Raw genomic sequence first — 21,676 nt, forward strand, 5'->3', positions numbered from 1 at the left:
CATGTATGAATAATATACCCTAAATGTCCGCTGCATCCAAGTACTTCACATTTGTGTCCCGTACCTCACACGGCGTTACAATCTTATCACCTCGTGAGATATATATAAAGATACATTTCAATTGTCAGATAAATAGAAAATATGTATACAAGTTATTGATTATGAATAATGGAGATAGGAGAAAATTTCTGAAATTCTGTTTATTCTTCTATAATATATATTGAATGATTTTATTTATTGAACACGTTAGTGGACATAACGTTTTGTTATTATGTTGTTGTTGTTTTTTGTCACAGAAAAAAATCGCTTTTCTCCTTGACTAGTGGACCAATCGCTTCAGTGCTCAAAGATTAAATTTTTCGCTAGAAGGCTATTACCTTTATTTATTTTAAATATTCGGGGGAGCTGAATGAGATTCGTTTTTTTGTTCGCCATGACATCACCAGAATTTGCCACTATGTGGCGCTACGTGTCCATATATTTGAGCATGGCTCTCTTGTTTTCTGGTATCATTATCTAACGTGGCACTGCATACCAATGACTTTGGACAAGCTTCTGTTAAAAGTCATATTATGAGGTAGTATAAATTCACAACTTTATTCTTATTTTCATTTCTGTAAATTTCAGTGAATAATAAAATCCTTTCCAGGTTTCCCATTCTATGCCATCAGCGTAAGAATCACGATTTCCTCCAATAAAATAATGGCCGTTAAGGTTGGAAGAATGACACGATCTGTACCACCAGGCTCCTTTATACAACATTGCACAATTGACACCGCTATTGTCATTATCTCTATCTTTTGTACTGAAATAGAATCCATTGTGTGAAGAAAATGAATCACCCGCATTTCCTGAGTATCCACTCACGTAGAGGATGTAATGGGATGCTGCGTTTCCTACCTGGAAGTTCCTGAATTTAAAAAACATTCAATCTACCCAAGTATCGGCAAATTTATCACCACTCTTATATAAAAACTAGTTCAAACATTGAAAGTCTTTTCTATTGTATCAGAAAATTTCACATATAAACTGCTGTTGGACTAGTTATAAATTTACGATCGAACAAATAACAATTAACTATTACGTAAGACACTCTCTCTCTCTGACGGGGTGGTCATCACTGACCAGCCGTGGCACTCTTCACGAATCGCCGCCATTGTTTCCGGTTTTGTGCCATTCTGAGTAACTCAAGCATGCTTATGTCTGCGATGTCCTTCACGTTGTCTGACATTCTTGTTTTTGGTCTCCCACGTCTTCTTTTGCCAGGGGTTTTACCAAAGAGCAAGTCTTTTGTTAGGCCTTCTGTTCTGGCGACATGCCCCAAAAATCGCAATTTCCTGTCATTGATGTTGTCCAGCAGTGTTTGGCACGGTCCAAAAAAGACACACCCGTAAGACACACCCATATATTATATAGATTTAGAAACGTTTATAATGTTCTTTCACCCACATCTATCAATTACTGTCTGTTTGTAAAGTGGTGATTCAAATAGATTCCAATGAGTGTAAAATGTTTAATAGGCATGATGAAATAGAAATATGTATTAGTCAATGCAATATTTAATCGATAAACTCACGAGTATCTTGCGTAGCGTTTATTTCCTTCCCAATCCTTCATGTTAATCAACAGTTCGTAGCTGTTGGAAGAAGTTAATTGATGCAAAATTTCAAGACCTACAAGAGTTAAATTTATCAAAACATACATATAAAATGATATATTGTCGGATGTTTACTTTAGTAATCCGATTTCTATGCTACGAGTAGAGAATTGTATTATTTCACGCGAGACGTTCAATTTATCAAGTTTGATTTTTATCACAGATATGTTAGTACGTTTTTTTGCATTAAAGTGGTGCTTGGTGAGTCCCTTCATGACCGGCGGATCAGTTGTTCGCCAACCCTGGTCTACGGCGAAACAGTGATTCAAAATTTGTTTAAGCTGTACAATGCTATCATACCAAGCCAATGCTCACTCGGCGTTTCCCCGAATCCCTTTACATAATCACTCCAATCACGATGGAAATTGACTAAGCCATTCATTCGACGTTGAAATACCTAATGTAATGAAGTACATGATTACCTTATTATGCAGATGTCTTAGTAGGATAATATTAGAACAAGAACATTTTATTACTTTTATAGCATACATTCACAATTATCAGGTGGGAAAGTTTGTAAACACAAGTCAATCGTGTCCCCTCCTACAACATTTTGTTTGTCGTTATATAGGTAGAATGTCTCATATATCCAAATTACAATTTAGTATTAATATATAACTGTTTTCACTTGATATTTCCCTAAAATTTATATAGAATATACATACCAGCCATCCTCCTCCATCAGTGGTTTGATCACAATAAACATCTTTTTTCCCAAAGATGTCATCACCCTTGAAAACCCCGCCAGTTCCATTCCATATTTTTGCATCTCTTTGAAATAATTTATCACAATACGATCCTTTATCTAGGAAGAAAATTAAAATTATATATATATAAGCAAGGATTGAAATACTTACAAATTGAAAATGTGTGTATATATATTTTTAATGAAACGACTTATACTCGCAAAAATTTACTCGTGGGTGTAATGTTTCATATTAGAAATATAGGATTATACAACGGGGCAAAGCGAGATTAGAGAAACTACGAAATAATTATAATAGTATTTGATCTGCGGAAAACACATTTATCTCCAACTACGGACAATTTGAAAGCGATTTATAAAGTGGTTAAAAAGTAACTTGATTTATTGTTCCGACATCAACCAAAGTTTTCCAACGATTTATAGTTTCAAAACTACCTCTTCTCTTGGCAGATGCAGCTCTTAGTTTTAGGTAAGTAATTATTTCTGTAAAACAATGAAAATATTTTACAAAATAGGAAATTGCAAAATTATATATTTCAACACAAATATAAGTTTGGGAAAAACCAGATGAAATTATTCCGAAACTTTACTTGTTAATTACAGCTTAATTATAGACTATATTTTACTACATTACTTTTGAACTCGTGTCTAAACTTTAGGTTCAGGTTCTATCAAATTGTTACGAAAAAGTCGTTTATAAATAATAAAGAAAATGATCAAATTATATTGAGGATCGAAAAAATGAGGCGATAATTGTAGAATCGAAATAGAAATTTTTAATATAATTTTGAGAATATTTACCTTCTTCATCAGGATCTTCACAAAAACCTTCGGATACGAAACGACCGTTTTTCCACTTGTGGACGCAGATTCCATCTACATGTATAAATAGGTGAATGAAAGATCGAGAATTGAATTATATAAATTTCTCATTGATAGAATAACATGCAAAAGTATAAAACTTCACTTACCTGTTCTGTTAATTGACATCGTAAATGTAAGCAAAACAACAACTACAGTGAAAGTGATCTCCATTTCCTTAGTTTCCTACAAGAGAGGTTGCAACCATCTAATGTAGATATTAAAATTTTTGATATTTACTGTTTAATCATTCTAATATTCGATGAAGAATAACTTTGGGAACTTTTAAACAAATCACATATTTATCCCATTATATAAAAGTTTCCTTAGACACAATTCTTTGTTCAAAATCAATTAAGTTCCAATGCAGTTGCAAGATAGATTTTAGAGTTTGCGGGCTGTATGAAACTAGGTATATATATATACACTCTCACTCATGTTTATTCCACTTCCTTCCTCTAAGCATTACCAAAATTATTCTAAGATAATGCTGTGTAGATTATGTACGTCTCACTTTTTCAGTTGCACCTAAAGTATATATATTAAATAGTTAGAGCGACTCGATAACATCATAGCACACTCGCGTTTCTGCATATTACTAAAAATCAAAGCGGTATCGCATATATCGCAATGAGCAGTGGTTTTCAAATTTCACAGGTTAGCGAAATTTTTCGAGATTTATTATAAGCTGTTTAAACGTATATTTTCCCTCCTCTGACAATATTTTCAAAATAAAATTCTGTTTTTTTTGCCTTTTTAACACGATCAAATATCAGTTATAATTTTGTCAACTAATATAATTTGGGATCAGTATAAGCCTTGCTAAATAAAATATCCAATCTCAATATTTTGCATTAACATTCTCAACGTTATTGTAGCATGCCCTCATTTTACGAGTCATACCCACGCGGATGGATGGACATGTTAAAACAACTCAAATGCGTGCAACAGGGCAAATTGACCTGATTTAAATTGGCGATTGGGGTTTAAGGCATTTCTATATTAACATATATACATAATGTGCGACTGTTTTCAATACTCGGAAAATGTTATTTTTCATTTTTACGCACTGGATTTGACAAATATTAATGTTACCTCACTGGTGGTTGAAGCTGAAAATCGAGTAGGATTTATTGGAATCGTTTATGCTAATATTGCTTCTCTGGCGGACAAAAACGTAATCATTCAATCTCATGTTAGAAGCGTTACAAAGTACTCAACAATTCTCAAGTTTTTTATGCATTGAAGTTATGCTGGGTTGAAATATGATCTTGATCTCAACTAGTTTATTTTCATGAGAGCCATATATATATATATAATATTCACGTTCAGGCAAAGTGCAACAGGAATTGTTTCCATAGTGGTTTTCACCCATCTGGCGGACCTGAGGGGCAATTTCAATAAAATTTAATAATAAAATATTTTTCAAAAGTTTTTGTTGCATATAATATAACGTTCATGATTTGTTCAGAGAGCCCGGGAAGGTAGCGGCAATTGAAAAACTAAACAAAGCTTTAATTCTGTGATTGTGTAAACTTGGTTTATAAGTCGATTTACTCAAAGTTGATTGCTGCTATGGAATTGCGCGATAGTTGTGCAAATTTGCGAAATACCAAATCTTTGCTTAATATCTAGCTAGATAATCATGAAGTGTGCCAGAGGATGCATATTATGAGTTATAGAGATTTTGCTACGTGATGTTATTTTAAATGTAACTTGTAACTTAATGATGCTAACTTTAAATGTAACAGGCATTAACAATAAATGCAAACAATATGCCACGCCGGTTTGCTTTTATGCTTCAAAATTTCTTTTGGTCATTTTGTGTGAACTAATTGTAATTGAATATAGCAATAAAATATAAAATGATAGATTTGATCTATAAAAATCAAAATTTGGGGATGACAAATCGGGTCTCGCAGAACTCAGAAAAAAAGTCATAAAATGTGTAAGAGTAATAGCTTGGTAGCGACTTTTCAGTGTTTTACAAGTGCTGTGTATTTGAAATTGAAAGCTTCATTAATTGCAAAACAATTTGATTTTTCACGGCTAAAACACACAAAAAATCCTAACATAAACAACACAAATGTGACAAAACGTTGGATAGCCCTTTTCGTATTAAACGTCATGTAATTCAAATTTGTGAGTTATACCGTGTTTCCCCGAAAATAAGACAGTGTTTTACTTCAATTTTCTTTCATAAAATAACACTAGGGCTTATTTTTAGGGAATGCTTTTTATTTTCATTTATCAAAAACAAAATTACGATAAATAACAAAATATGAAAACCGATATCCATTTACTGTTAAATAACACGATTTTATTTAAAACAAAACTGCTAAACATAGATTATTCAAAAATGACCATATCATCATTTTCTGGAATGTCTTGCAAGTCACTAGACTCATAAATTTTCAAATTCAATTTCGTGCTCTCGACTAGGCCACTAGGTCTTATTTTAAGAGGAGGGCTGATATTAATATCATTCTGAAAGTTCAGTTTGGGTCTTAATTTCGGGAAAACGCGATATTTCGGAAATGTTTTGGGATTCATAGGATTTGGGGAAAAATTTTGCTATATGCAGCGCAATGTATTTCTCAGCTGGTCTAAAAAACTGGTATTGAAATACTATGATTTGGTTGAGGACAGTATGTATGGCATTCGCATTGTTTGCTAGATTTATTGTACCACGTATGAGACGGAGAGCTCACGATCGAAGTAATGTGAGCGAACACATTCCCGCACCACTACTTCAAAATGTCTAGTATTCCTTGATCGATAGTTAGACCAGAGACAATGCATAACATAATTTTTATGTAAAATCTATGGTTAGACCATAGCCGTTATATAATGGCTCTGGTTAGACTGTATATGACGCCTTAATAATCCTGCATGACAACTTATAATGCAACGTTTATGATTGGCTAATAACGAGGTAGCTCTTGCAAAAATTATGATGCAAATTATGACAAACACATTTATTTGTATGATTTTTCTATTTAATTTAGAACGATGTTTTATATTACATAAATATTCGTACTGTAATTTATTCATTATGTCACTTCATGTTTGAACGTGTTTTTTTGTGATGACAAAATAAACGATTGATTGATTGATTGATATTCATTGAATAGGTTTGTTTTCATGACAAATCAACCAGAATCTTGAACTTTGACCCGAATGATCAATATTACGTAACAATGAATTTGATGGAGTTGCGATGGATACCATCTCCTTGGAGACCTGAGCAATCGGATTTTGCGATTTACTTTTATCCGGCGGCAGCAGGTTGATTTTCGGCAGCAGAGTGACGTTTTAACTTTGTAGAACCTGAATTTGGAGAATAAACGATGAATGACTTTTATTTAGCTCTTACAACCTTGTAATTCCTCGGGTAAAGTTTTAAATCTAAAAACTAAAGTTTTGTTTTAAGTTAAAATTACTGGTAGTGCCGGCAGTGAGACCTAAGTTCAACATTAATTCGAACTGTGTCTTAATTTTGGAGAAATTTTATCAATATCGGAAGATGGCAAAGATCAAATAAAATGTGGAAAAAGGCGACCAGCCATTGTCGTACCGTGCATCTCACCAATCTATACTTGCTTACGCAATGGTCCTAATTGCCTTTGTCACTATATTTTTTAGATTTAATACTAACTACCTCTAATTTTAAAGTAACATAGTTAATATATTGTGACATGGGTTGCCCTTGTTCTAAGTTTTCATCAGAGGATGAAGATGGCGAAGAAGTTATTGAGGTAAGTAAATTAGTTGAGGATGATGTGACGGAATTGAATGTTTTGGCAGATGAAGGAATTCGTGATCACGTCATGGTCATTGATATGGAGATGGTGAAAGAAATGATTGAGCAGGTGATTGAGGATGCAAGGAAGGTGTTAAAGACAGAGGCAGACCAAATGAGAGATAGATTAGAAGACAAAGACAGCAGCGCGGAAATGGACACAAAAGAAAAGCTGGAAATACATCGTAGAGGTATATACTAAATAATCGCCTTTAGTTAAATTTAGAGATGTGAGACGGGCCAAGAAACAAAACTTTCTTGAGAATACTTGAATACAATATTATGTGATTTCATGTATTTTGGGTTATCTTATTATCATTTTACTTTCTCTAGAATGAAATATCTAACAAATTTAGCCAAATATAACATGTTTCCATATTATTTTAGTGCAATCTACTATGTGTTCTGACGAAGAAGACGCAAAGAAGATTGGGATCAGTTGGTCAGACGCGATTCGCCAACAGGTATTTTTTCTAGATTTATCATTTCAAACCTATTTACTTACATAAAAAATATTTACTTGAATATAAAAATATTTTTTCAGTCGTGGAAGATCAACGGAGGACGTTTGTTTTCAGAAACATCTGTTTTTGATTCAGAAGATTCGTCGTGGACATTGGAAATTAAAGAAAAGGTGTGATTATCCAATGAAAAGGGTTATTTTCATAAAATTGTGCTTAATTAAATATAAGCCTGATTGTTAAATTTGTTTTAAATTGTCTTGACAGCAGTCGCCTTTGATATAAAACTGAAGTCAATCTGACGTCATCTTCAGAACTCAATCACAAAATGCATTGGAACTATTATTTGAGTTGAAATTAATGTTGTAATATTTTTATTCAAAACTGTTTTTATTTTCTATATGTTCCTGATGAAGCTCGCATGTCTACGCCTTCAGGATACAATATGTCATCGAAAATATTTGGTGAATGGAAATATTTTTTACGTTGACATGGAAAAGAGATTGGATTCATTAAGAAGAAAGACCATACACGAGCCAAGAGGACAAGGGAGAATCCTACAATATCAACGAAGGTACAAATACAATGAACTTTCATGAATTTTTCCTTTGCAGTTGGTTAAGTGAATCGCAGCATTTTGCGTATTCATTTCGCTATCTCATTGTACTATTTGAATTCAATTAAAAATTTATTTTAGCTTATGTTATTACATTTTCAGATCTTACATCGACGAGGACTTGAGCAACGAAGACTATTTTTAGTTATTAGCAATATTTTATTCAATTATTTCATTCATCTATACTGTTTCAATTTTATTATTTCTGGTGTATATTTGTTTCCATTTTTATTCAGAAATGTCGCCGTGTATTTCATTCGGTCAAATGTAAAAATATAATTTAGATATGTTACCATAAAAATTCCCGATACAGAAGGCCAATTTGCGTTATTTAGCATATTTCAATAATCTATGAACCAGATAAATATACGACGTTAAGTACGTTGGTAAACTCAAATTTAAGAATTAATGTTCGAACGAAATTTAATAAACTGCTGGTAGTTACTCATATATTCTATGTTTATTTATTCATACAATTTTTATGCGTTTATTGACTGAGTGCAATGCATGCTACATTTTTGAATCGTTTTACATTTGAACTTCGCATAGAGTGCTTTACAAATAAAAAAGTTTTAAAACATGTATCGCCAATTGATATTTTTTTTTAATAAAACGTCCAAATGATTTTAATCGCGTTTAAATATGTTGCGTGACTTGAATTTTTATTATTATTTTTTTTTATACTTTACACTTGACAATGTGAGGCATTTATCAATTTTATTTAATAATTTTTTGTTTATAATTTGTAGTCTTGTTGCGTATCTTTAATGTATATTCAAATTTGGTTTAATATTGTGTTCATAAGTTATTTGCCAACCATCAGTGAGAGAAGATTGTTCTTCTAAGTCAGGGCTTTCCAACTTTTTTCGCCTTGAACCCCTAAATTTTATTTTAAAGCCGTATGGACCCACAAGTGTTCATTGGAGATGTCCAAGGTAAATCACTTGCTGTCTTGATAGAACTATTCAGTTTTAATGTAATCAGTATTATTACCATATTTGATTGGACTGGATGGAAGGTATGCCTGTGGCCCTTGCTTGTCGCGTTTAAGCTTTTCATTTTGTTTGGTTCTGGTACTAAGTTTGCATATTAATTTCGATTCCAATTTTAAATATTCTATGATCACTTAGTGTAGCAAAGATAGATTTATTCAATTATTTTTCTTTTCAATTCAAAACCCTAAGACACCACACATAGATTGGGGCAGTTTTGTCCCCCGGCTGTCCGCGGGATATCTAGTACCCAAAACAAATAGTCTTAATTAAATATATTCAAGTTTTTAATTTTCTAACAAAAATAATTGGTAAAAAAAAACTAACAGAAGTTACATTGAGAACCTTATGGCTGCTTATTATCCGCAAGCATCGAGATCCAATTGACCCCTAATCCAACTTTCGGTGCTCTTTCGTTTATTTCAGTTTATCCAACAACATATGAAAAATGCAACAACTCCAATGAAATGTACTCATTTAATATATTTAGCACTTTATCTGTGAACCCCCTGCAATTATGCTGTATACCCATGGGGCTTCACCTGGACACCGTTGGGAAGCCCTGTTCTGAGTTGTAAATCACAACTTGTAAAATAAATAAAATTGAGAAATCTAGTTTAAATGGTTTTGTGAATTGCTAGTATTCGACAATTGCTTCCTATAAGAGTTATATTATGCCATTGTAATTGATTCTATCATGAAATCGTCATTAATATTAAGATTTAAAAAGTATAATTTAACAAATACCTGCAATTTGTTGCGTTTTACGAAATTGAATTGTAGAAGTCGAATTATTTGATTGGAGAAATTTTGTAAATGACAAACAGTTTGAACACGGCATGTTTCAATATAATTTGTGTTTGTGTTTACGTATAATAACACAATATGTTTCTGATGCCTTTCAATAATGATTGAACAACAAATTTAATATATTGTAATTTATTATTTTAGAATTTTTTATATTTTTTTATTGTATTTAGAAACTCAAAAGTTTTAATTCTATAAAAATTTGCAATTAATTGAAGTTCCATCAATATCAGGCATGAATCATAATTAGTTGCGTATGTTTGAGTGCATATGTTTTACATGATATCACTTTATTCTTTGATAATTATCGGCAGGTTTGTCCATGGGACATATATTTTTGTCCCATTCCCATCCCATCCCATGGGAATTCCATAAGAATAAAATTCAATAAAAATTGTTAAGTTTAAGTTTAGCGTGTTCTAAATAGAGCTACATGTACGAAGAGACATTCAAAACAAAGAGGAGTTTGTTAACTTTTTATTCATAACTATTATACATGTGTTCAGCAGCCCCTTCACGAAGTATATTGTTAATGCTAAATATATATCTTGCTCTTTATAAGTAACAAGAGGGCTATGCTTGAATATATTTGAATTTTTTACCATCATTTCCCCGAAAATCATAGAGTTTTCGTGTCCCATGGAAAATCCAAATGTGTCCCATCACATCCCATGGGACGTTTCCGATTTCCATGGACAAGCCTGCTTATCGGTATTGCAATCCTTCCTATAGCCCAGTGTTTCCCAAATTTGTTTGTCTGTCGTGCCAAAATCATCAGCCAAATTTATGAAATATGTAACTAATGCTTGTTCCTACCTATTTTTTTTAGGTTTAATTTTGATTCAAACCGTATTGCTGCCAATTCTAAACTTAGTGCTTCAATTAAGTCATGGGTTGTCCATGTTTAAAGTGATTGCGAGAAAATGAAGATGATGTCGAGTACAGGAAAATGTGATACTGATGAGATGGTCAATGTGAAGAGAGAGATATTAGAAGACAAAGACAACAGCACGGAAAGGGACATAAAAGAAATGTCAAAAATGCACGGCAGAGGTATATACATAATGTATATTAATTGATTTTAGAGAATTTTCATCTGGGTAAGAAATAAAGCTTTATCCAGAATATACGTGATTTTTCCATTTTAAATAATATATTTCCATTTTACTTTTTTACACTTATTGAATTTACGCAAACATAATATATGTGTTTTAATATTATTTTAGTGCAATCTACTGCGTGTTATGACGAACGTGACGCAAAGATTATCGGGATCAGTTAATTAATCAGATGCGATTCGCCAACATGTATTTTTTCCAGATTTAATATTTTCAACCTACCTTCTTGTATACAAAAAGTATTACTGAAATCTAAAATAATTTTTCACCATCGCAGAAAATCAACGGAGGACGTTTAGTTTCCGAAACATCTGTTTTTGACTTGAAAGTTAAAGAAAAGGTGCGATTATCACTTAAAAAGAAATTCTTCCAAAAGATCGTAGTAAATTAATATATGCTTTGTTGAAAACTTTTGCTTTGAATTGTCTTGTCAGCAGTCGCCTTTGATATAAAACTGAAGTCAATCTGACGTCATCTTTACTACTCATCCATTCAAAATGCATTCAAACTGGTATTTGAGCTGAATTTGAGTAGGTAATTTTTTAATTCAAAGCTATTTTTATTTTTTTATTTTTTTCGATGAAGATCGAAATTACCTTTTACGTTAACAAGGAAAAAAGATTGGATTCATTGAGAAGAAGGACTATTCACGAGCCAAGAAGACGACGGAAAATATCAACGAAGGTACAAATATAAAGAATTTTCATGAACTTCATCTTTGCAGTTGGTTTGATAAATTACATCATTTTGCGTATTTTTCACTTTTTCATTCGACTGTAATTTTGGAATTCAATAAATTTATATTAGCCCATGTTTTTTTTTATTTTTAGATCTTACATCAATGAGGACTTGAGCAACGAAGATTAAAACCATTTTCTTACTCAATGTTTATTTTTTTATGTTTTTTCATTTATTTAATGCGATATATCGATTTTTATTTATCCACGCCGTTTCATTTTTTTCTTACAATTTCCGATACTTTTTTAATAATTTCTATACATACACGTTGAAGCATTTTATACATGGTCATTATTTAACATTCTCAATTTCTTCATAGTTTTTTCACGCCTTTGCATTTGTTTTGAACGATTTTCCTGAGAATCTGTTCATTATTCCACTGACTCCCAGAGATATCTATCTTGTGGTTGAATAATTAAGATTCTTCCGGTCTGACGAATAAGTTGTGTAAATTGAAATATTTCTTATCATCATTTATATGTTGTAGAGAACATGTTAACTGCTGTAGCAGTATTTGACTATTACATTGTACTATACAGTATAACTTTTTGGTTTGATGCATACCTTTAATTTTGTTCATGCTTACTTTATTAAAGCAATAAAACAGTATTATTCTTCCAAGCGTCTGTGACAAATGATTGTTATAATTCATAACTTGAGAAGTAAATATTTAGTTTCAATAGACTTCGAAATTTTTAGTATTTTGATATGCAATTCAATACCATCAAGCCAAACAAAAATTGACATCTTTCGAATCCAAAATTCCTGTTCGTGTATTTTATCGCAAAATGTGCAAATGATATCAGCAAATATATTTATAACGACAATCAGAACTTTTTAATACAACGCATATAATTCGAACATTTTTTAAGGTTGAAACATGTTTACAATGAACAATCCTTTTAATTGGTAAATCCTCAGAAGCAGGTATTTAAATTCTGAAATATATTTACATCTTTGAAAGTTAAATTATCCGGAGATGCTATTGATTCAATGCATAACGTTACATAACAATTACAGCAATGATATTTATTTCAATGTTCGATAAACTCGACTAGTACAATGCATAGCATGAAAAATATATTTTGAAACACGATGACCCATGTATTGGAATGTTTTATTTTATTTAAACTAGAATATACACTACTTTTTAAAATAAGCCATTTAAAAACTGTAGTAGGAAAAATATATCTGAAACTTCAAACTTTTCCCTCAAATATTCCACAACTTTTTTGTATTTAGTTTATATCATTAAACAATGTGACAGCTATAGCTAGTCACTTTACCAACAACATATTATGGTAATAGACGTAATATAAAAGCGTATTTTGCAGTAAAACTAAATTTTTATTCTTATTTTCATTTCTGTGAATTTAAGTGAATAATAATGGCCTTTCCAAGCACTCCATTCCACACCATCAGCGTAAGAATCATGATTTCCTCCTACGAAGTAATGGCCGTTAAGGTTGGAAGAATGGCACGCACTGTACCACCAGGCTCCTTTATACAACACTGCACAATTGCCAACGTGGTCATCGTAATCTCTATCTTTCGTAGTGAAATTGGATCCATTGTGTCGACAAAATGAATCACCAGCATTCCCCGAGTATCCACTTACGTAGAGAGTATAATATGATGCCGCATTTGCTACTCGAAAGTTCCTGGATGTGGAAAATATTCAATTTACCCGGGAATCTATCGCCACATCCATGTGAAAGCTAGTATAAACGTTGGTAGACTTTCTATTGTATCGAAAACCTCACTTATAAACAAACTGCTTTTGAACTAGTTAAAAATTAATTATTGGACAAATAACTTATCTATTTGGGTAGACAAACCCAAATAGTTTTAAAAAACGTTCAAAATGTTCTTTCACCCATATCTTTTGATGTATATATTTAATTTTTAAAAATCTATCAATTATTCCAATTACTGTCTGTTTGTAAAGTGCTGTTTAAGTATATAAGTGTAAAATGTTTAATAGGCATGATTAAGTAGAAATACGTATTAGTTAACGCAATTTTAATCGATAAATTCATAACTCACGAATATCTTGCGTAGCGTTTATTTCCTTCCCAATCCTCCATGTCAATCAATAGTTCGTAGCTGTTGGAAGAAGTTAATTGATGCAAAGTTTCAAGACCTGCAAGAAGTGATAAAATTTATAAGACATACATACAAAAATAGTATCTTGTCAGATGTTTACTGCCGCAATCCAATTTCTAAGCTATGAGTAGAGGATTGTTTTAATTCATTAATTAATTTACTACCACTATACAAAAGGTTTGTTTCAGTTACAATGTTACCGATTCTATAAATAAATGAAAACGCAAGGCGCTTGTGTGGAGTAAGCTGTGGAGATGTCGAAATTTTATTGTGCATGATGAAATCAATATCGGGTCTAAGTTTTTCAAACTTTTAATCCGTATCGCCTTCCAGAAACTTCAAACACTCGTGCACACAATCTCCAGTTGTTTTATAAAATGCACCTAGATTTGCTTTCAACGCATTTCATTAATTTATTACGTTCGATTTTTGTCACAGAGATGTTATTATGTTTTTTGCGTTGATATGTGACTTGGCGGGTCACCGAAAACACATTGTGGGCACTTTGTGACCTGACTGGTCAGTTGTTCGCCATCCCTGGTCTAGACCTAAACAGTGATTCAGAATTTGTTTAAGCTGTACAATGCTATCATACCAAGCCAATGCTCACTCGGCGTTTCCCCGAATCCATTTACGTAATCATTCCAATCACGATAGAAATTGACTAAGCCATTCATTCGACGTTGAAACACCTAATGAAATGAAGTGCATGATTACATACTCTATTAAGCATATAAAGTATGTCTTAGCAGGATAATATTAGAACGAGCCACAAGTACCCTTTATTACTTTTAGCATACATTTAAAATGATCGGTTTGTAAAGTCTGTAAAGGCTGTTTTTAAAATCAATCTTGTCCTTTTCTACAACATTTTGTTTGTCGTTGATTAGGTAGAATGTCTCATATGTCCAAATTACTATTTAAAATTAATATATAACTTCTCTACTTGTTGTTCTTCTGAAATATATATAGAATATACATACCAGCCATCCTCCTCCATCAGTGGTTTGGTCACAATAAACATCTTTTTTCCCAAAGATGTCATCACCCTCGAAAACCCCGCCAGTTCCATTCCATATTTTTGCATCTCTTTGAAATAACTTATCACAATACGAACCTTTATCTAGGAAGAAAATTAAAAGTATGTATATATAAACAAAGATTCAAATACTGTTAATGCTTGTCTTCATAAACTAATTTCAGAGCGATAACAAAAGAGGAATGTGTGCGTATATATATTTTTAGGAAGCGACTTATACTCAAAAAAATTACTCGTGGGTATAATGTTTCATATTGGAAATATAGGCATATAAAACGGGGCAAAGCGAGACCAGAGAAACGAGGAACGACGAAAAAATTATAACAGAATTTGATTTCTGGGAAACAAATTTATCTTCAACTACAGACAATTTGAAAGCGATTCATGAAGTGTTTGAAAAGTAAATTAGTTTATTATTTAAACAGCAACCAGAATTTTCAAACGATTCATTGTTTCAAAACTACCTCTTCTCTTAGCAGATGCAGCTCTTAGTTTTAGGTGACTAACTATTTCTGTAAAACAATGAAAATGTATTACAAAAAAGGAAAATAGCAAAAACATATATATCAACACAAATATAAGTTCGGGAAAAACCAGATGAAATTATTCCGAAACTTTACTTGTTAATTACAGCTTAATTATAGACTATATTTTACTACATTACTTTTGAACTCGTGTCTAAACTTTAAGTTCTGGTTCTATCAAATTGTTAAGAATAAGTCGTTTACAAATAATAAAGAAAATGAGCAAATTATATTGAGGATCGAAAAAATGAGGCGATAATTGTAGAATCGAAATAGAAATTTTTAATATAATTTTGAGAATATTAACCTTCTTCATCAGGATCTTCACAAAAACCTTCGGATACGAAACGACCGTTTTTCCACTTGTGGACGCAGATTCCATCTACATGTATAAATAGGTAAATGAAAGATCGAGAATTGAATTATATAAATTTATCATTGATAGAATACCATGCAAAAGTATAAAACTTCACTCACCTGTTCTGCTAATTGACATCGTAAATGTAAGCAAAACAACAACTACAGTGAAAGTGATCTCCATTTCCTTAGTTTCCTACAAGAGAGGTTGCAACCATCAAATGTTGATATTAAAATTTTCAATATTTACTGTTTAATCATTCTAATATTCGATGAGAAATAACTTTGGGAACTTTTAAACCAATCACATATTTATCCCATTATATAAAAGTTTCCTTAGACACAATTCTTTGTTAAAAATCAATTAAGTTCCAATGCAGTTGCAAAATAGATTTTAGAGTTTGCGGGCTGTATGAATATACAATCTCACTCATGTTTATTCCACTTTCTTCCTCTAAGCCTTAACAAAATTATTCTATGATAATGCTGTGTAGATTATGTACGTCTCACTTTTTCAGTTGCACCTAAAGTATATATATTAAATAGTTGGAGTGACTTGATAACATCATAGCACACTCGCGTTTCTGCATATTACTAAAGATTAAAGCGGTATCGAATATATCGCAATGAGCAGTGGTTTTCAAATTTCACAGGTTAGCGAACTTTTACGAGATTTATTATAAGCTGTTAAAACGTATATTTTCCCTCCTCTGACAATATTTTCAAAATAAAATTCTGTTTTTTCTTGCCTTTTTTAACACGATCAAATATCAGTTATAATTTTGTCAACTAATATAATTTGGGATCAGTATAAGCCTTGCTAAATAAAATATCCAATCTCAATATTTTGCATTAACATTCTCAACGTTATTCTAGCATGCCCTCATTTTACGAGTCATACCCACGCGGATGGATGGACATGTTAAAACAACTCAAATGCGTGCAACAGGGCGATAGACCTGAATTAAATTGGCGATTGGGGTTTAAGGCATATCTATATTAACATATATGCATAATATGCGTCTGTTTTCAATACTCGAAAAATGTTATTTCAAAATTTTTACGCACTGGATTTGACAAATATAAATGTTACCTCACTGGTGGTTGAAGCTGAAAATCGAGTAGGATTTATTGGACTCGTTTATGCTATTATTGCTTCTCTGGCGGACAAAAACGTAATCTTTCAATCTCATGTTAGAAGCGTTACAAAATACTCAACAATTCTCAAGTTTTTTCTGCATTGAAGTTATGCTGGGTTGAAATATGATCTTGATCTCAACTAGTTTATTTTCATGAGAGCCATATATATATATATATATATAATATTCACGTTCAGGCAAAGTGCAACAGGAATTGTTTCCATAGTGGTTTTCACCCATCTGGCGGACCTGAGGGGCAATTTCAATAAAATTTAATAATAAAATAAATTTCAATAGTTTTTGTTGCATATAATATAACGTTCATGATTTGTTCAGAGGACCGGGAAGGTAGCGGCAATTGAAAAACTAAACAAAGCTTTAATTCTGTGATTGTGTAAACTTGGTTTATAAGTCGATTTACTCAAAGTTGATTGCTGCTATGGAATTGCGCGATAGTTGTGCAAATTTGCGAAATACCAAATCTTTGCTTAATATCTAGCTAGATAATCATGAAGTGTGCCAGAGGATTGGATATTACGAGTTATAGAGATTTTGCTACGTGATGTTATTTTAAATGTAACTTGTAACTTAATGATGCTAACTTTAAATGTAACAGGCATTAACAATAAATGCAAACAATATGCCACGCCGGTTTGCTTTTTACTTCAAAATTTCTTTTGGTTATTTTGTGTGAACTAATTGTAATTGAATATAGCAATAAAATATAAAATGAAAGATTGGATCTATAAAAAGCAAAATTTGGGGATGAAAAATCGGGTCTCGCAGAACTCAGAAAAAAAGTCATAAAATGAGTAAGAGTAATAGCTTGGTAGCGACTTTTCAGTGTTTCTCTAGTGCTGTGTATTTGAAATTGAAAGCTTCATTAATTGCAAAACAATTTGATTTTTTACGGCTAAAACACACAAAAAATCCTAACATAAACAACACAAATGTGACAAAACGTTGGATAGCCCTTTTCGTATTAAACGTCATGTAATTCAAATTTGTGAGTTATACCGTGTTTCCCCGAAAATAGGACAGTGTTTTACTTCAATTTTCTTTCATAAAATACCACTAGGGCTTATTTTCAGGGAATACTTTTTATTTTCATTTATCAAAAACAAAATTACGATAAATAACAAAATATGAAAACCGATATCCATTTACTGTTAAATAACACGATTTTATTTAAAACACAACTGCTAAACATAGATTATTCAAAAATGACCATATCATCATTCTCTGGAATGTCTTGCAAGTCACTAGACTCATAAATTTTCAAATTCAATTTCGTGCTCTCGACTAGACCACTAGGTCTTATTTTAAGAGGAGGGCTGATATTAATATCATTCTGAAAGTTCAGTTTGGGTCTTATTTTCGGGAAAACGCGATATTTCGGAAATGTTTTTCGACGACTATTGCTTCGAAACTTCAATAGCAATTTGATATCCCAAAGGGGATTCATAGGATTTGGGGAAAAATTTTGCTATATGCATATATAATGTATTTTTCAGCTGGTCTAAAAAACTGGTATTGAAATACTATAATTTGGTTGAGGACAGTATGTATGGCATTCGCATTGTTTGCTAGATTTATTGTACCACGTATGAGACAGAGAGCTCACGGTCAAAGTAATGTGAGCGAACACATTCCCGCACCACTACTTCAAAATGTTTAGTATTCCTTGATCAATAGTTAGACTGTATATGACGCCATAATGATCCTGCATGACAACTTATAATGCAACGTTTATGATTGGCTAATAACGAGGTAGCTCTTGCAAAAATTATGATGCAAATTGTGACAAACACATTTATTTGTATGATTTTTCTATTTAATTTAGGACGATGTTTTATATTACATAAATATTCATTGAATAAGTTTGTTTTCATGACAAATCAACCAGAATCTTGAACTTTGACCCGAATGATCAATATTACGTAACAATGAATTTAATAGAGTTGCGATGGATACCATCTCCTTGGAGACCTGAGCAATCGGATTTTGCGATTTACTTTTATCTGGCGGCAGCAGGTTGATTTTCGGCAGCAGGGTGACGTTTTAACTCTGTAGAACCTGGATTTGGAGAATGAATGATGAATGATGACTTTTATTTAGCTCTTACAATCTTGTAATTCCCTGGGTAAAGTTTTAAATTTAAAAAGTTTTGTTTCAAATTAAAATTACTGGTAGTGTCGGCAGCAGTGAGAACCTAAGTTCAACATTAGTTCGGACTGTGTCTTAATTTTGGAGCAATTTTATCAATATCGGAAGATGACAAGGATCAAATGAAATGTTGAATAAGGCGACCAGTCATTGTCGTACCGTGCATCTCACCAATCTACACTTGCTTACGCAATGGTCCTAATTGCCTTTGTCACTATATTTTTCAGATTTAATACTAACTACTTCTAATTCTAAAGTAACATAGTTACTATATTGTGACATGTCCATATTGTTTCAGTGCAATCCACTATGTGTTCTGACAAAGAAGACGCAAAGAAGATTGGGATCAGTTGGTCAGACGCGATTCGCAAACAGGTATTTTTTTTATAGATTTATCATTTCAAACCTATTTACTTACATAAAAAAATATTTACTTGAATATAAAAATATTTTTTCAGTCGTGGAAGATCAACGGAGGACGTCTGTTTTCGATTCAGAAGATTCATCGTGGACATTGGAAATTAAAGAAAAGGTGCGATTATCAAATGGAAAGGGTTATTTTCATTAAATTGTGCTAAATTAAATATAAGCCTGATTGTGAAATTTGTTTTAAATTGTCTTGTCAGCAATCGCCTTTGATATTAAACTGAAGTCAATCTGACTTAATTTTTACAAATTAATCACGAAATGCATTGGAACTATTATTTGAGTTGAATATAATGTTGTAATATTTTTATTCAAAACTTTTTTTATTTTCCATATGTTCCTGATGAAGCTCGCATGCCTACGCTCTAAAGATACAATATGTCATCGAAAATATTTGGTGAATGGCAATATATTTTACGTTGACAAGAAGAAGAGATTGGATTCATTAATCAGAAAGACCATACATGAGCCAAGAGGACGAGGGAGAATCCTACAATATCAACGAAGGTATAAATATAATGAACTTTCACATAAATTTTTTCTTTACAGTGCGTTAAGTGAATTACAGCATTTTGCGTCTTCTTTTCGCTATTTTATTATATTATTTGAATTCAATTAAAAATTCATTTTAGCTTATGTTATTACATTTTCAGATCTTACATCGACGAGGACTTGAGCAACGAAGAATAATTTTAGTTATTAGCAATATTTTATTCATTATTTTATTCATATAAAGTTTTCTATACTGTTTTAATTATACTATTTTCGGTTTATATTTGTTTCCATTTTTATTCAGAAATGTCGCCGTGTATTTTATTAGGTCAATGTGAAAATATAATTTAGATATGTTACTATAAAAATTCCCGATACAGACTCCCATTTTACGTTATTTAGCATATTTCAATAATCTACGAACCAGATAAATATGCGTGAGTAAACTCAAATTTACGAATTAATGTTCGAACGAAATTTGATAAACTGCTGGTACTTACTCATATATTCTATGCTTTTATAGTCATATTTTCGAATTTTGCTTAAGTCAAGCTCGACCACAAGTTTTATGCGTTTATTGACCGAGTACAATGCATGTTACATTTCTGAGTCGTTTTACATGTAAACTTCGCATAGAGTGCTTTACAAATTTAAAACATGTATCGCCAATTGTTATTTTTTTTATATTAAACTTCCAAATGATTTTAATCGACGTTTGAATATGTTGGGTTAACTGGATTTTTATTATTATTTTTTTTTTATATTTTACACCTGACAATGTGAGGCATTTATCAATTTTATGTGAAGATTTTATGTTTATATTTTGTAGTCTTGTTGCGTATCTTTAATGTATATGAAAATTTGGTTTAATATTGTGTTCATGTGTTATTTGCCAACCATCAGTGAGAGAAGATTGTTCCTGTAAGTCAGGGCTTTCCAACCTTTTTCTCCATGAACCCCTAAATTTTCTTTTAAAGCCGTATGGACCCACAAGTGTTCATTGGAGATATCCAAGTTAAATCACTTGCTGTCCTAATAGAACTATTTAGGTTTAATGTAATCAGTATTATTACTATATTTGATTGGACTGGATGGAAGGTATGCCTGTGGGCCTTGCTTGTCGCGTTTAAGCTTTTCATTTTGTTTGGTTCTGGTACTAAGTTTGCATATTAATTTGATTCCAATTTTAAATATTCTATAATCAAAGCACTTTACTTAGTGTAGCTAAGATAGATTTATTCAATTATTTTCCTTTTCAATTCAAAACCCTAAAACACCTCACAAATTTGGGGCAGTTTTGTCCCCAGGCTGTCCGCGGGTTTCCTAGTACCCAGAACAAACAGTCTTTATTAAATATATTCAAGTTTTTGATTCTCTAACAAAATTTATTGTTAAAAAAAAACGAACAGAAGTTACAGTGAGAACTTTGTGGCTGCTTGTTAACCGCAAGCATCGAAATCCAATTGAACACTAATCTAACTTTCGGGGCTCTCTCGTTTATTTCAGTTTATCCAACAACATATGAAAAATGCAACAACTCCAATGAAATGTACTCATTTAATATATTTAGCACTTTATCTGTGGACCCCTTGCAATTATGATGTAGACCCCTGGGGCTTCACCTGGACACCGTTGGGAAGCCCTGTTTTAAGTTGTAAATCATAACTTG

At 31.9% G+C, this 21,676-nt stretch overlaps 3 protein-coding genes and 1 long non-coding RNA gene across 5 annotated transcripts; 2 read left to right on the forward strand and 2 right to left on the reverse strand.

The window, feature by feature from the left end:
* Window positions 1-505: 505 nt before the first annotated feature.
* LOC120333107 (microfibril-associated glycoprotein 4-like) lies at window positions 506-3,398 on the reverse strand. The gene is made up of 6 exons (XM_078119420.1): window positions 3,335-3,398; window positions 3,165-3,239; window positions 2,323-2,462; window positions 1,958-2,054; window positions 1,577-1,673; window positions 506-910 (listed from the first exon to the last, which is right to left on the reverse strand). The coding sequence occupies exons 1-6, from the start codon at window positions 3,396-3,398 to the stop codon at window positions 589-591; spliced, it is 795 nt and encodes a 264-aa protein (XP_077975546.1). The 3' UTR covers window positions 506-588.
* A 3,094-nt stretch (window positions 3,399-6,492) lies between these two features.
* Window positions 6,493-9,943, forward strand: LOC120333077 (uncharacterized). 2 transcript variants are annotated; one of them, XM_039400428.2, is made up of 6 exons: window positions 6,493-6,618; window positions 7,032-7,217; window positions 7,414-7,490; window positions 7,571-7,660; window positions 7,904-8,061; window positions 8,206-9,943. In XM_039400428.2, the coding sequence occupies exons 2-6, from the start codon at window positions 7,055-7,057 to the stop codon at window positions 8,246-8,248; spliced, it is 531 nt and encodes a 176-aa protein (XP_039256362.2). In that variant the 5' UTR covers window positions 6,493-6,618; window positions 7,032-7,054; the 3' UTR covers window positions 8,249-9,943. The 2 variants fall into 2 exon arrangements, with proteins under 2 accessions (XP_039256362.2, XP_039256361.2); XM_039400427.2 differs by lacking the exon at window positions 6,493-6,618 and having other exon boundaries at window positions 6,871-7,217; window positions 8,206-9,942.
* A 103-nt stretch (window positions 9,944-10,046) lies between these two features.
* Window positions 10,047-11,691, forward strand: LOC144431477 (uncharacterized). The gene is made up of 3 exons (XR_013480042.1): window positions 10,047-10,955; window positions 11,298-11,360; window positions 11,606-11,691. It is a non-coding gene; the product is annotated as an uncharacterized LOC144431477 (long non-coding RNA).
* Window positions 11,692-12,687: 996 nt separating this feature from the next.
* On the reverse strand, window positions 12,688-15,968 carry LOC120333106 (microfibril-associated glycoprotein 4-like). Its single transcript, XM_039400456.2, has 7 exons — window positions 15,905-15,968; window positions 15,735-15,809; window positions 15,368-15,415; window positions 14,848-14,987; window positions 14,460-14,556; window positions 13,805-13,901; window positions 12,688-13,419 (listed from the first exon to the last, which is right to left on the reverse strand). The coding sequence occupies exons 1-7, from the start codon at window positions 15,966-15,968 to the stop codon at window positions 13,098-13,100; spliced, it is 843 nt and encodes a 280-aa protein (XP_039256390.2). The 3' UTR covers window positions 12,688-13,097.
* Window positions 15,969-21,676: the final 5,708 nt, after the last annotated feature.

Source organism: Styela clava, chromosome 13, assembly GCF_964204865.1.
Source record: "Styela clava chromosome 13, kaStyClav1.hap1.2, whole genome shotgun sequence".
NCBI lineage: Eukaryota > Metazoa > Chordata > Ascidiacea > Stolidobranchia > Styelidae > Styela > Styela clava.